Below are 15,728 nucleotides of genomic sequence, written 5' to 3' on the forward strand. Positions count from 1 at the left end.
CCATGAAGGTGCTTCAATCACTGTGAGATGCAATGAAAAATAGCTCATTAAATTACATCTTACGATTTGAAAAATTTGAAGTCAGTAGGCCTTTGAAGGTCTTCATCAACTTTCTTCAATATTTCTTGACAATAAACAAATTATTTCTGAAAGAATGTTTATTAAGAAGGTCAACAAACCCACACCCCCAGAATAAACAATGTGCGTTATCATAAGGGAAAATGGTGATCATGAATTGTGCCAACAGACATGGTCTTTTGTGTATTCCAGTTTCTCTATGTGTCGAAGCCCGGGCGCGAGGAGATAGCAGCTGAGGTGTACGAAGATGAAGTGGACCTGCGGCGCTCTGGCTCGTACCTCAACAGCAGTTTTCATTCAGCTTGGAGTGAGCACAGTGTGGACCCGGATGACTTTAGGGTAAACACAGAACGATGTTATCACTTTGCACTGGGACATACTCTGCCAACTGTGGCAGAAATTCCTGAGGTCACATTTAAACGAGAAAATAAAAAGTAAATTAATTTAAGTTAATTAAAGTCACTTAAACAGATTTTAAATGGAGTATAATTAAAAATATAAATTATGTGTAAATATTCATAAACGATGGCAGAATGAACATGTATGACCTTTCTCCACCCTTTTTTACTTTTCCTATCCTAAACTATATTCTTCTTACATAAAACTACTCTCCCTTTCTTCTCCTCTCCTCAATCATTTCAACCATCCACTCGCTCCCACCCTCAATTCCCACCCTTCCTTATATGCACCAGGATGAACTGAAGAAGTTATATGCCCAGTTAGAAGTCAACAAGACAAAGAAGATGACGGCAAACAACCCCCATCTGTCAAAGAAGCGAAGTTCTCGATGTGCACTGGGCAGATCCATTATTAAACGCATCGCAGAGATCCCAGAATCAATGAGCCGTCAGTGCAGCCGCGAGGAGAGAGACGGATCCTTCCGCAGTAGAAGTGGAAATTCTGACTCCTTCAGGAGAACCCCGGACACTGTCAGTATCAGCTACAGGAGTTCAGTGAAATCAAAAACCCCATCACCATCACCATCCATGCGGAAGTCTCAAAGTGATTATTATTATGTTAGGGAGAGAGACTCCTCTTTGCACAACTCTATGTTAAGGCCCAATTCTATGAAGAGGTGCTCCCAGCGATCAGAGACCGACTCCTTGGATATTCCAGCTGGAGTCTGTAAGTCAGCCAGTGCCCAGAATCTGACAATTGATATCAATCTCCTGCATCCCGATCACACCAGACTTCATAAATCCTGGAGTCTGACTTCCACTACCACCCACTCGATAGAGAACATACCCAAGGTTAGCAGATCCAACACAGTTCGGTCGAGGCAGAGCCTTTCGATAGGTGACCAAACCCGCAGTGCTCTCCAGTCAGAATCATTCGACAAAGCAGAAGTCTGTCCTTGGGAGGTGGAGCCAGAACAATCAAGCGACAAGAATCAGAAACATGTCACATATGCCAATTCGAATGACAGCGAAGAAAAAAGGCCACCCTCCCCGCAGGCACTCATCTGTCCCTGGGATCACATACCACCTGTAGAAAACAATCCTCTTGAAGCAGAGTCCCCCAAACCACAGGTTCATGTATCTGCAAGTGCACCAGCGTCTCCAAGACCAAAGTTCACAAAGGATCAGCGCGTCTTTTCCTTCCGGACCACCACGAGCAAGTGGCTTTCTGTAAAATCTTTTATGGGATCTGTAGATGCGAGCAGTAAATTAGGAAATGATGGAAATTTAAACAGAGAAGATTCTGTTTCACAAAAGAGTCAGGAGAGCGCTTCAACCACCCCAAGATCAAGAGTATCAAGCAGACGTCCAAGTATGGAAAAAAGATCCTTGCACAAAAGAAGCATGACTACAGCAGATGGCAAACCATGCCTTGTGAAACAGAACGCGGTCAGATTGTCTTCTGGGGATTCGTCTGACAGAAGTCCTCGAAGACTTGTGATTGTGAAATCTGCTGTCCATCCTTGGGATGTGGACGACATACAAAAAGATGGCACCTATGAAAATGTGTTCTTATCCAGACAGAACAGTAAACGTAGTAGTATAAGTTCTTGGGAGACTGCGAGTAGCTGCAGAACTCCTTCCACTCACCGAAGAGGTAGTAATCGAATCACACCAGTCCGTAACATTTCATATGCAGATGTATGTCCATGGGAGGGACCAGGTGTAGCCCAGCAAGGAGAGGGGCCGAAGAAGCAGCAGAGCATTAAGTCAGATGTTTGCCCATGGGATTCGCAGGTATCTGAACGGACTAATGTGTCTCCTTACGAATCTCAAAGTCATGGAACAGAGGGAAGACAATGGAGTGGTGTTGATAATGTGTGTCCTTGGGAATCACAGGAAACATCTGTTATTTCACATACCCCCCAGTCCAAAGATTTACAGAAACAACCGTCTTTAAAACGAGCAACAGATGTGTGTCCTTGGGAGACTGTAGAAACTCCTCAGACTTCGATAAGAAAAGATAATGACAATGCTAATGTTTGTCCTTGGGATACTCAAGACAAAGGTGAAGTTGTGTATGAAAATCTAAATACTTTAACTGACAAAGGAACGCTAACAGTTCCTTTACGCCAAGAAGTTATGAAATCTGCCATCTACCCTGGTGCATCCATCGAAATTTCTGGAAATGTCCTACAACAGGATGCAACATCACCTATCTTGAATTGGGGTAAACAAGTGAACAAAACAGTTGAAAGTTGTCCATGGGAATTTCCTGATCCCCCAAAGATCTTGGAGGAACTGTGTCCATGGGAAGACGTTAAGGCAGAGACAACAACTAAGGAAATGGCTTCACAACTGACAATCAAAGTAGATGTTTGTCCCTGGGAAACAGAACCAGAAAACTCAGAAATCTGTGTCTCACCTTTGAAAGCGTCTTCTGAAGTGAAAGATAGTGTCAGAGTAAATGTATGCCCCTGGGATACTGGGCTCCCGGAAAAAAAATCAGCAGATGTTTGTCCATGGGAAACTGGAGAATCAGGATCAAGAAAGTCAGAGACTCCCAAGACATCAGAGAACCCAGTTAGGCAAGACTCAGGTCGGGCAAATATTTGTCCATGGGAAATGGGTGCACCAGAATCGGGAAAGCCAGAAACCCCAAAGATATCTGAGAGTCCTAACAGGCAAGACATGGCTGGGGAAATTGTATGTCCATGGGAGACTGATGAAACAGGAGTAAAAAATGAAGTATCAAAATCTTCAGAGAAACTGAAAAGGTCAGGCACTTCACAAGATGTGCATCCATTGGAAACAGAAACCCCAAAGGTCTTGAAAAAACAAGACAGTGCTCGCACTGACGTCTGTCCGCGGGAGACGGGCAAATCAAAAGTTCTCAAAAAGCAAGACAGCTCTCATGCAGACGTCTGTCCATGGGAGACAGATGAACCAAAGGTCCTTGTAAAACAAGACAGCTCTCGTGCAGACGTCTGTCCATGGGAGACAGATGAACCAAAAGTTCTCGTAAAACAAGACAGCTCTCGTGGAGACGTCTGTCCATGGGAGACAGATGAACCAAAAGTTCTCGTAAAACAAGACAGCTCTCGTGGAGACGTCTGTCCATGGGAGACAGATGAACCAAAAGTTCTCGTAAAACAAGACAGCTCTCGTGGAGACGTCTGTCCATGGGAGACAGATGAACCAAAAGTTCTTGTAAAACAAGACAGTACCCGGGAAAATCTTTGTCCATGGGAGAGTGAAGAACCAGAAATTGCCAGAGAGGAGAACACCAGAGTAGACAGAGATGATATTTCCAACAGTGAGAGAGATGTCAGGGAGAAACAGGGGTCATTTTCAATTGAAGAGACTCCAGTGGACATGAGCACAGAGCAGGAAGACGAGTCTAAAGCAAACTTGGCTCTGGGCCGGCGTGATGCTTTGTGTCCTTGGGAGATGTCAAGAAGCAGATCTGGTTCATTCACAGATAATGCTTCAGATGTCTTCACATGGGAGCCGGAGAATATTCCAGAGGAAGACGAGGAGGACGATGCAGAGTGTGCTGCTGAAGCTTTTGTTTTCCCACCTGATTTGTGACCTAAGTCAATCAAACATTCACTACCGACAATAAACCAATGTGAATGTCAACTGTTGACATTGAGAAAGGAAGTTTCCATGACAAAGCCATAGAACCGCTTCCCTACATATGGCAAAGTTCAGATCTCCTCAATGGAAAATTATCATTATATTAAGAAACAGAACTTTAGCCAGTGTCATGTCAAGTTTGCTTGTCCAGTTGGTTTATGTCTATTCATGTGACAGGCTGGTATGAAGACTTATGAACAGAATATTTTATATTGTTCAACCCTGACTGAAAATATATTTATTTTTCTGTTTTATTTTTCCCCCTCACTGTTAAAAATCCCCAAATGATTATTATTATTTTTTTTGTATAAAGGAAGGACATCTAAGATAATTAGATGAAGCATCCTTTTCCTGTTTCTGACCCCCATTTTAAAACAATTGTTAGTGGTTTTTTGTAGATTTTCAGGTAAGGACACAAATACTTGCCAGGTTCTTATACTACATCCCATAATGGCGATTACCAGTACTTCACAGAACCTCAAGTAAAGTTTAGGTTTCCTCCTAATGCAGATATAGACCTGGAAGTCTAATACTGTATATCATGAAATAATAAATGCCTAGCAGTGCTGCCGGGATTTCAATGAGTCCAACTACATTCCGGAAATATTTATAAGTCTATGCACTCCAAAATACCAGGAACAAACACCCACTTTTGTACTCAAGGTCCCTTTTATTGCAACAACCATGTCCCACCCTCTTAGTTTTATTTCTGTTTAGGTTTAAAATATGATGATGGTGAATATTCGTGTGGTTGAGTATGTTAATGCTGTTGGATACAGTTAGTTGGAACCCCAGGGCTTTGCAGTCAATAAGATGTAATGTCTGCACCGGATATTGTGATGTTTCTCCAGATGATCCGGTGTGGCACGCTCCATAAATTTAATATGACAGAGTGGAATTCAGCGGCTCCCTCATGTGGGCCGCTACTGCCGCTCATGTGATCTATGACTTTGATTTGGCATGTTTTACGCCCTCTTGACAGCACCTGAGTAGTTGGGAGTTGAGGGTCTTACTCAGGCCCTGTTTACATGTTTTCAAGTGAAAATGCAAAACTTAAGCTGTGTTTTGGGTGTCCGCTTCACTGCAAACATCTTCAAAGCTGCAATTTTTCAAAAAGACTCCATGTCGATGATGGAAACACTACCACTGTGCATGCGCACCACAGCCGTGGTAAACAGTTCTTCTGCACATTATCAGTAGACGGACAATATGAACAATGTTTCCTGCATCGTGTCTTGACTCACAGTTCACATTCTCCTGGGACTTGGTAGTTTTATAGTTGACAGTCACAGTAATAACAATCCAACTTGGTCGTATGTCCATACAAATGTCTGTGTACTCCTATTGTTAATGTTTGTAGTGTACTGTTCTCTGCACACATGTGGTGACTCAACATGAAAACTGCATCGTTTTCAGCTGTTTCCATGTAAATGCAAAACAACATAAAACCGTGCAAAACCAATGCGTCGTCACTTCACGCTGTCGTGTAAACAGGGCCTTGAGGGCCAACAGTGGTGACCCGTCAGGATTTCAAACCACTGAAGACGACGCTTCGGAAAGTCAACTCACTTTGAGGGGACGCAAAAGAAAAATCAGGCAATTCCTGAAAATGAGGATCCAAGTTTGAATGACTTCCTTAATTTAGCTGAATAAACCCTGTGAACTTCATCTGGTTAATTCATGAGGAATATAATTGTGTGAATGTGATACACTCAGTCATTTAATTTTAATACCAAAACAAAGCTATGAGAAAATAATCTTTGGTAATATCTTGTTCTTTCGCGCAAAAAGGTTTTTAACATAATTCTTAAAACAAAAGGTATGCAACACTTGTTTCAGTAAATGTCTGAGAATTTGGTAGAAAAAAAATTAAATGAAACCTGCATGATCCCCTCATGAATCAGAATGTTTAATAACCATATTAATCTTTTTGACAAACTGAAGCAAGACACTGTCACTTTATACAGATATGATCTTTGTTGAAACATAAACTACAAACTGGGTAATTTGACAACACCACCAGGCTCCAGCTTCACTTTTCACCAATTCATTCATCTTATTGTCATCAATTAATTTTATTTCCAGATTTGTCTTTACCAACATTACGAGTAAGGTCGGTGCGTATCTACTTTTTCCTTCATCTCTGAAAGGATCTCAATGGGAGCAGCGCCGTCTCTGTACATCCATTCATATGCAAATGAGGAAAGAACGAGACGTATTCAAATGATTATGGGTTAGTCAATGACGTCTAATGACGCTAACACGCCTTTATTAATAGATAATGAATCTTAAAGGATCTCATTTTCATGTCCTCTTAAGATTAGTAAATACTGACATGTTTGAGATTTCAAACCCCACGTTTCCTTGTTCACATTCAAAGGACACCGTCAGCTCACGGTCTCACTGGAAAAACGTCTCACATTCGAGTTGGCGATAAACATCTGCTCAAACAGCACCAGATTCCATTCATTTGTATCATCATTGCAGTGTTTTTTTTACTTGTCGATGGAGTGACTTTGTCTGTGAGCATCGTCGCATGTTTCGTGTGTTCTGAAAGCTGTAAATTGTGATTATGTCCAAAAAAAACCCAAAAAAACTAAAATGGAATCCAGTGTTGTGAGGTGTACCTTGATTTGTGTCGACAATGAAAAGCTGATGGAACACTTTATTTTTGTACTTTTGGGGTCGATGTGCAGTTCGTTCATCACAGAAATAAACAGTTGGATTTCTGCGTCTCTGTACAGTTCATTTATTCAGATACACGGGTCTCGTGAGGAAAAGTGAAGAATGATAGAAAGTGAGCTGCAGTCCTGAAAGGAGCCGGCGTTAATCCAGATCGCGGTGTGGGTTTCTGTTTCGTGACTCAACTGTTGCTTCCACCGTCTCAACAAACTCAGGAAATCCTTTACAAACACTAAACAGTCTGGAACAGAGGCTGCTCCAGCGAGCGATGCAGCGCCACCCGGTGGTCTATTTATACCACTGCACAGCCTGCGCTTTGGGAACCTGATAGTTGAGGGAATCGAATTCCTCCCAGGGCTGAAGCTCCGGTCCGGGAATAGCCACCGTCTGCAGGAGATAGAGAGGAGGAGAACAGCGTTAAACTCCAGGAAAACTATGTGGAATCAACTCAGTGTACTCAAAGTGTATTTTGAAAAAGAAAAAGATATACGTCTGCCACTGGAACAAAACAAAACAACACATATCAATTTATCACATTAGTTTGATGGATTTTTCCCTTGAATCATAATTTACATCAAACTTTAAGCAATAACTTACAGTCTGTTTATGATGTGATGAAGTTTAACAGTTAAATTAACACATTTTATTTGATATCATGCTAAAGATTCTCAGAATGAAGTGGAACGTCTTCACATTTAGATCAGGTGTTACTATATTGTGTCAATATATTGTAATGTACAACTGTAACATTTGTCATGCTATAACATTTACATATCAAAGGACAATTTATTGTTAAAATCTGATGTGATAAAGTTTAAAATTTAAATGAAAATGTCTTAATATAATGTCACATTATCACATTATGATGTTTTACTTAAAAACTGTAATAGATTATAAATGGTTCAAGTCATAATTTTTAATAGAGATTTCTTCAACATTTTGTATCAAATTGCAACATGATCATATGTAAGATTAAATGTGACGTGAATATAAAATATATTTCATGATCAAAAAAATATTGTGGAAACCTTTACCATCACAGCATGAAAATATTTGGACAGTTTATCTCTTATAACACAATCAAGTATGAAATATCGAGTTCTAACGTGAGGATATTTGATTGTAAAATGTTTTCATACATTGACACATTTAATTATAAACTGTGATGAAAATACCCACATCTATGTAACAACTTCTTCTACAGCATTATACATTTTATGTACATTTTAACTGTGAAACGTGGTTTGATCATGTTAATCTCGTCACATCGTCGCTGAATTTGATCCAAATATAAAGTAATGACACTTCACCATATGTATTCATTATACAAATCCTTTTTCAGACGTTTCTCCAGCAGCAGCATTGTGTTTTGTCTTTTTAAATCTCAGAAATTTTGAATCCTGTATGTAAAAGTGACAAACGACATGAAACTTCTACTTTGTTCATGTGGTAATTAAAGCGATGTACTTCAATCTCCCGACAAGCAGAGCCAGTCGGCCCTCTGCCTCTTTCTTCCTCCAACCTGAACATCCTCAGCGCTGTATGTCGGAGGTTCACCTTGATGATGGGGTCTTTGGCCGGAGCCCAGGACGGGACTATCTTCCCGTGAAGCCTCCAGCGGCTGTAGGGGTTCATGAGGTGCCGTTCTATGACCAGGTACTCCAGGACGTCCTTGGGCTGCTCCTCGCTGCCCAGCATCAGCCGGCCGAAGCGGTCGTAAATGGCCAGAGTCTGCGGGGAGAGCACACAGGACGGAGATCCTCATCATGAACACCAACCACCAAACCAGTTCCTCATAGTTTTACTGTCGATGCTGATTACATCTTCAAAAAAAAGTAGCATTTGTCAAAACAGGCCGGCAGTGTTTGACACAAACCAGTTGCAAAAGAGACTGTGGCTCAGTGTGTGGAACAACTGGTGGCTCGTGGGCCGGATGTGGTCCCACGGATGTGGTCCCACGGATGTGGTCCCACGGATGTGGTAAACATTTCCAACTAATGTCTTTAAACTTCACATATAAGTTGATTAGAAAAGTTATTCTAACCTCCTTCAATCTGAGGTTTATTACTAAATACACTGTAATTACTTTCATTTAACACGTAGCCATAGTTTAGAAACAAATGGAAAATATTTTAAGTCATGGCTGTTGTTAGTAATCAAGTTACTTTTCTTGCATCTCAGTGCGAGTAACCAGTCCTTTACATTGGAAAGTGTCAAACCGAGCAAAGTCACAGAAAGAAACAGAAGAAAAACTGAAAAGGCTTTAAATAAAAGAGAAAACCAAACTCTCCAAGAGTTCAGCTCATGTTGATGTCGAGACAGTGAGTGACTGTTTCATGATATCTGTATTTTCACTGAATGTACTGATGAGTTTCCACATACTTTATCACATTAGCAAAGTGACAAAAACGTCTGATTCCTACCTCAGAAATATAGAAGAAAAAAAAAAAAAAAAGAAGCTGGAAAACTGATCCATGAATTTATTGAGCCTGATCGATTATTGTGATATGCTCCTTAAATCAGATTGATTTTATAATCCTGCTCTACACTAACAGGATCACCGAAAACCTTCGCACGCACACTAAATATTGTGTCTTCAGCTCTCAAACCTTCATTTCTCTGATTTCCCAGAGAATTTTAGGGGAAATTATTGCTTTGTAATACACGTCCTGTTCTTACTGCATTCTCCTGAAGGTATTCTTAGCTGGCAGGCCCCGTGCCTCTCAGTCGTACCTGTTTGGAGTGCATGCGGACGGTCACCTGGCCGTACAGGTTGCCCTTGGTGACCATGTCGGGGCAGCGGGCGTGCACCACTCTGGGCGGCTCCAGGGACTCCATGAACCTCCAGCGGATGGTCTTGTAGCGGTTTCCCCGCGTCATCTCCTGCAGGCAGGAGGACAGGTAAGTACGGAGCGGCGAGGATTTAAAGAGACAAAGTGTGGCTGGTTGGAGGGAGAGCTCACAGGATAGCAGCGCTCCGTCACCAGAGAGTGGAGCTTCTCTTTGTTGAACCTGCAGCACAAACACAGGTGAGCGTTTTTATTTGATAGTACTGTAGTAATCCCCGAGGGGAACTTCATACCGAATTGGCCCATCGGTAGCAGCCACACAGAGCAGCGCTCAAGGGGAGTTGGGGGGGGGGGGGGGGGGCGAGGGTCTTGCTCAGGTACCCCCAGTGCATGTTTTTGGTAACATCAGGTTCGTACATCCTGACTCACTTTCTGCACAGCCAGAGCTTCAGTCTCACTCAGAAAAACTCTTCTCATGAGAAAGAAATCCACTAAAAAGATCAGCCGAATCTACTGACCTTTCTTTATTTCCTTATTCTGTGTGCCTGCCTCTTTAAGAGGCACAAAGATTACCATCTTTGGCCAAATTTAAGTTTTAGCTTCATCTTTTGTCTTCCAATGGATTTTTTGCCTTCAACGCGTCCCGCAAGTATTTTGTCCTCTTCTAGTAAAATCTCCTCAATGCAAATTTACTGTGTTTTATGTTCAGATTCAACAAACACTGTAAACGTTACACTGTAAACTGTAAAATTCAAAATGCCTTTAATTTAATTTCAATTCACAATAACTACGGAAAGTTTTTTCTTCTCTTCCCTGTGCTACTTCATAGAAACCTCAAAGGAGCTTTTAAATGGTACTTTCTTCATGCAACTTTTCATAACATTGATTTTCTAATTAAGAGACTCGAGCCCAGATCTAACACATATTACCTTATAAAAAAAGTCAATTTGATTCAATTTCACACACGTAACGCTAAACGATGTATGTAAACTTATCAAAAAAGACAAAACAATGCAAACAAATGTAAGTGAACAGTGAAAAAAAATCCATAAAACCATGAAACACAGACACTCTGAAGCATCTTTGAACGTCTTTGACTCACTGCAGCTGAAGAAACGGCTACATAAGACAGGAAAGACTTGTTAAAGAGTCTCATTGTGGGATTCACGGCTGGAAAAAAAACACTAACAAAAGGAAGAAAATCCAGAATTTGAGTCACATTTAGGCTGATCTGGCTTCACGGAGTGGCCTTTTATTGTCCAGACTTGATGCTGCATCACTTCTTTAACTAACTGTGTGAAGTAATATTTCTCTCACTGCATATTAAAAATGAGTTTTAAAGTAACGATGGCTCGACCCAAGCTCACATTAATAAGAGAGGGGAGACTCAGTGAAGCTTGCATTTTATATAGCTTGAAACATAATTCTCAATACGATAAATCCTACATAAACATCGCTCATTCTTTGGTTTTTGTACTATGACCATCTTTAAAGGCTGAATTCTGGCCAAAAACAGCACAAACACCATGTGTGGTGAAGGTTTTCTGATAATTATCTCTTATTTATTACAAGTGGATTGAAGAAAACTTGTTTTCTTAAATGATAAAAAGGCCCTTGGGAGGTTTTGAAATAGTTGTGGAGATGGTTGAAGCATCAGAGCAGCTCGAGTTCATCTCTCACGCCTGTAACAAATGTCTCAGTGAGCTGGTGGAGGCTGGTGGTCTTACTGTGTCAGGGCGTGGTGGGCTTCAATAAAGATTTCCTGAGCTCGCTCTGCGAAATCCTTGGTTTTGAAGTCAGAGTCATGCTCTTTGATTTTACGGATCCTGAAAGGAGAGTCAAATAAAACACCGTCAGTGTAACATTTATTAAAAAAAAAAAAAAGATTTTAAAAATAGAAACGATTAGTTTTTGTTTTTTTAAATTGCTTTTCTATGTAATGAAGGAAAAGAGGTTGTTACGCGAGCTGGGAGGCGGCGCTCTGACGTATCTGTTCGGTTCGTTGTTTCAAGCCTTCTTTGGACAGAGTGGAGAGACGAGCGTCGCCCTCTGGGGGGATGTACGGGTCAAACACTGCAGCTGGAGAAACACAAATATCACCTTGGCGTGAAATCTCAGCAGGCAAAGAGTATTCTGATTTTATTGGGATTACGATGTAATCACAGACTCTCTGCTCTTATATAATATGTAAAACGGCTTTTCGAGCGTAGAGCTAAGTAAGCTAAAGTTGAGTTGGCGTCAGCTTCCAAACTGTGAATAAAGATGAAATCTACCTGAATGAGTCCGACGTATCAGGATTTTTCCTTTTGTCAACTTTTACTTTCAGCCTCAATCTTGCGGAGACTTGCTCGCCAAAACTAATCCTCAAAAGTGCCAACTCTTCATCTTGGGAAACAAAATGTGGTTCTAGTTACGTCCACTAAGGACATAATAAAATTATTGGCGTATATTTTCTTGCCTGTCTGTCTGTCTGTTAGCAAGATGACCTCAAAACTACTGCACAGTTTTTGTCAGACTTTTCAGCAAAGATAGGTATTAGGCCATGGAAGATTACATGAATTTTGGCAGGGGGTCCAAAAACATTTATTTTTTATGTTTTACTACAGGTCAAACTTTGGCGGACGTCAGAACTCTCTGATTGCTATTGTTTTTATTTGAGAAGTAAAAACATGATAATGTGCAATAATGTTGTGGAGTGTTGCAAAACAATGTGACTTGTGTTAAATACAAACACTTATACAGAGGATGATCATGTCGTTGTGCTTTGAGATTCGTGAGCAATAAAATGTGAGTTTTGAGGAATTAAACACACCCAACAGTTAACAAGAGGTGTTCATAATGTGGGACAGCATGAATACAGTTCATTTTGAGGACCCAAATCATTCGTCATAAATCCACGTGGGGGACTGTTTCACCAGTGCAGGAGATGTTGATGGGCCTCTCCAGGTACTCCTGTTTGATGACCATGCCTGCCGCTCGAGCCCTGGCCTCAACGTCGTCCCTCTTCCCCTTGAAGCCCACTGCTGGGGGGATGAAGTAGCGCTTCTTGGTGCGGACGGGCAGGAGAAGTGGGCCGGAATGTCCGACATCCACAGGCAACTCTGAATTCTGAGAGGAGGAAGTCAAATGATTCAATATGAAAAGTATGAAAACAAGAAATAATCCGCAGGTTTAAATGTTTTAAGGGGAAAATAAATCAACAAGAGATCAAAGAGAATCATCAACATTTGCATCTTCAAAAATTTTAATAAAACAACAGTAAAACTTGTTCATTTAGATTTAGTAAAGATAAATTGAAATACCTGACACCTCTTTGGTTTTATTATTTTATAATTTTGGCTTTAAAGTCATGAAAATAAAAGAAAAACTGTATTTTGCAATAGTAAATTTCACAATATAGTCATGATCCTAATTGTTTATGGGAATAAACAAAAACACAGAACGTAAAACTCAATTGGGAAACATTTTGTAACCACATTTCAGTATAATCACATAGAGATTAAGGTTTATCAGAGGGAACATTTGTCTGTATTTCAACGGAATATATTTCAGGAACTGCACAAAAATAGCTCTGTAATAATCCATTTTGACTATACTGAATTGCTGATTTTGTGAAGCATAAAACATGGTTATTGTCAATATCATCAGATTTACAGAGAATTTACATGTACCAATAAATATGAACATATGTTTAACCGCTTGGTTGTGTTTGATTTTCTTTTTTTACTAGTATTAACCTCACTCAGTGTGATAGAGGGGCTAACAACTAATTTCGGGCAAGACGGACAAGACAAAATGTAACCTATGACAACAATACTCGTTATTAACTCTGTAATATCATTGTAACTTATCTCTGGTTGTGACAACTTGTATTCCAAACTGAACTTTCGTCCTTTTACCCATGTAGTTTTTTTTATTTTGGAGCTCAAACACATCATGCCAATCTTTCACTGACACTGACAGTTACCCAACGTGAGTTAAATTAGCTTTAAAAAGCTCAGCTGAGACACTAAGAGACAGAAAATAGGCAAACCTCTGTGTGAACAACGTGATCTATTCAAGAAATGTGTTAATAAAGCTAACAAACCTTTAAAATGAGACAATTCGCTCTGTGAAGGACCATCAGCGTCCTCCTCATGGGCGCCGCCATCTTGAAACGAATAGACACTTCCGGTTGATGCTGTCAGAATTAAAGCTTAACTTCCCGAGTCCTTCAAACCTAAACATTAAAGACCTTTTTAGACCAGTGAAACGTTTATCAGGCAAATATTGGTTCTATTGCATGCCTTTTGTAAAATACTGTTGAGAATTTGAAGAAAATTTTAAATTTTAGGAGTTAAATATGTAATAAAATTTGTTTACATTGTGAATTCGATAAAATCTTATTTCTACAATGCGAACAACAGGGGATGCAGGGGCCTCTATCCCTGCATCTGGTGGTGTAGATGTCCCTGGTGGATGGCAAGCTACACCTGATGTTCCTTTGTGCAGGCTTCACCACTCTGCAGCACCTCCTTCTCTGCCACAGTGCAGCCACCATATCACACAATGATTCTCCAGCACACAGCGAATGAGGATGTCAGCATTCAGGTTCTCTCTCTTCAGTTTCCTCAGGAAAAATGGGTGCTTGGGAGCCTTCTTTATGACAGCTGTGGTGTTGGTACTCCAAGTGATGGTGTTGTCCACGTGTACCCCGAAGTACCTGCTGGCAGAGGAGACCATTTCCAAGTTGTCCCAATTTTCCCAAATTCCCAGAATTCTGCCCAAGCTTCTCTTATATTAGTCTCCTCAGCCAGCTCATGTATCCCTGATTCAGCGGTTTTTAACAAATGGTGTATGACAGTTTTGAAAGTTTGTTAAGAAATTTGAAAGTTACTGTGGTCACTGACCACATGAAAGCTTTAAATGACAATCATGGTTTTTACTATTGTTTGGGGCAGCATGAAGATGTGATGGCTCACCCGAAGGCAAGAAACAAGGGAAACAATCCCACATGATCCATCTGTTTATGACACTCAATGGATTTTTAAAAAGCAAATGTGATTAAAATAAATAAAAAAACACGATATAATAAATACTATAACTCCAACATAAGTTCATCCTCTGTGCTATAGTAACTAAGGCAGTAGATTTTCTGTCATTGTTATTGAAGGGCAGCAAATTTAGAAAAAAAACCCTCAAGAGCAATCTTCAGCGGTCTGCCAGTAAATCACAATGAATGTTAACAGACATATGATTCTTATAGTTTTATAGCTTTGCAAATGCATTATTAGTGTACAATTTTAATGGCACATGTGCTTTTTTGCAGTAGTAGTGGTATTTTTATTCAGTCATCAGACATAACACAACATTTTAAAACACATAGACAGTGTTGACAAAATTCATTGGCGTATTGTAGAGTGACTGAACAGGTTTAGGCAGGAACAAGGCAACCAAATATCTTTTTCACCACAAACATCTTTTTTTTAATTATCCATCCATCTTCTCCCGCTTATTTGTTTCCGGGTTGCGGGGGTGACAGTCTGAGCACTGCCACCCAGATCACATTGTACCGATTAAGAACCTTTCTTGCAGGTGGTGAGCCCACGGGAAGGTGGCGCCCGGTGTGGGACACGAACCCACTACCTTGAAATTGTGGGTCTCATGCTCTACCAACTGAACTAGCCGGGGGCTCTTTTTCCAATTATAGGTCTTTTCCTCAGAGATTGCTTCTAATCTTCCCGCAAAGTGTTTTGTTATTTTTCTACTTTTTACTTGTTTCCATTTTTACTGATGATTTTTCCAAGAAAATGAAAACTTAAATTGTATTGTATTAAATTAATCTAATTGAAAGTGTTTGTTTAACAGCTGCTTGTCTCTTTGTTCAGCCACATAACTGCCTGATTCATTCCTTGGAATCACTTCACGTTTTCAAAGATAACACAATGCCAGGTACTGTGTTTTTATTAAGCCACCGTGATTTGCAATAAAGCTGCTGCACCTCCATTACAGTTCTTCAAGTTGTTTAAAGAATCAAACCTGACGTCCAGAATTTTTAATAAGAGCTGTTTCTATTTGTGTTTCAGATTTCGGTCTCTAATTCTCCTAGCTCTCAACAAATGTAAAGTCTCTCATGAATGGGTCCATGTTATATTCAAGGTTC

At 40.4% G+C, this 15,728-nt stretch overlaps 2 protein-coding genes across 2 annotated transcripts in view; one reads left to right on the top strand and one right to left on the bottom strand.

The window, feature by feature from the left end:
- Positions 1-1,954, top strand: part of gpr179 (G protein-coupled receptor 179) — a gene marked incomplete at both ends in the record, with an annotated part of 28,522 nt that extends 26,568 nt beyond the window's left edge. The window contains 3 exons of the mRNA XM_080463603.1: positions 289-417; positions 771-963; positions 1,794-1,954. Of these exons, the coding sequence (XP_080319729.1) occupies positions 289-417; positions 771-963; positions 1,794-1,954 (483 nt within the window). The remainder of the gene's footprint in view (positions 1-288; positions 418-770; positions 964-1,793) is intronic.
- Positions 1,955-4,769: 2,815 nt separating this feature from the next.
- On the bottom strand, positions 4,770-13,759 carry mrpl45 (mitochondrial ribosomal protein L45). Its single transcript, XM_080462848.1, has 8 exons — positions 13,674-13,759; positions 12,502-12,694; positions 11,548-11,665; positions 11,314-11,412; positions 9,761-9,809; positions 9,531-9,680; positions 8,355-8,528; positions 4,770-7,184 (listed from the first exon to the last, which is right to left on the bottom strand). Exons 1-8 carry the CDS (start codon positions 13,734-13,736, stop codon positions 7,086-7,088), a joined length of 945 nt encoding a protein of 314 aa, XP_080318974.1. The 5' UTR covers positions 13,737-13,759; the 3' UTR covers positions 4,770-7,085.
- Positions 13,760-15,728: the final 1,969 nt, after the last annotated feature.

This window comes from Lipophrys pholis (assembly GCF_963383615.2).
Source record: "Lipophrys pholis genome assembly, chromosome: 5".
Lineage (NCBI taxonomy): Eukaryota > Metazoa > Chordata > Actinopteri > Blenniiformes > Blenniidae > Lipophrys > Lipophrys pholis.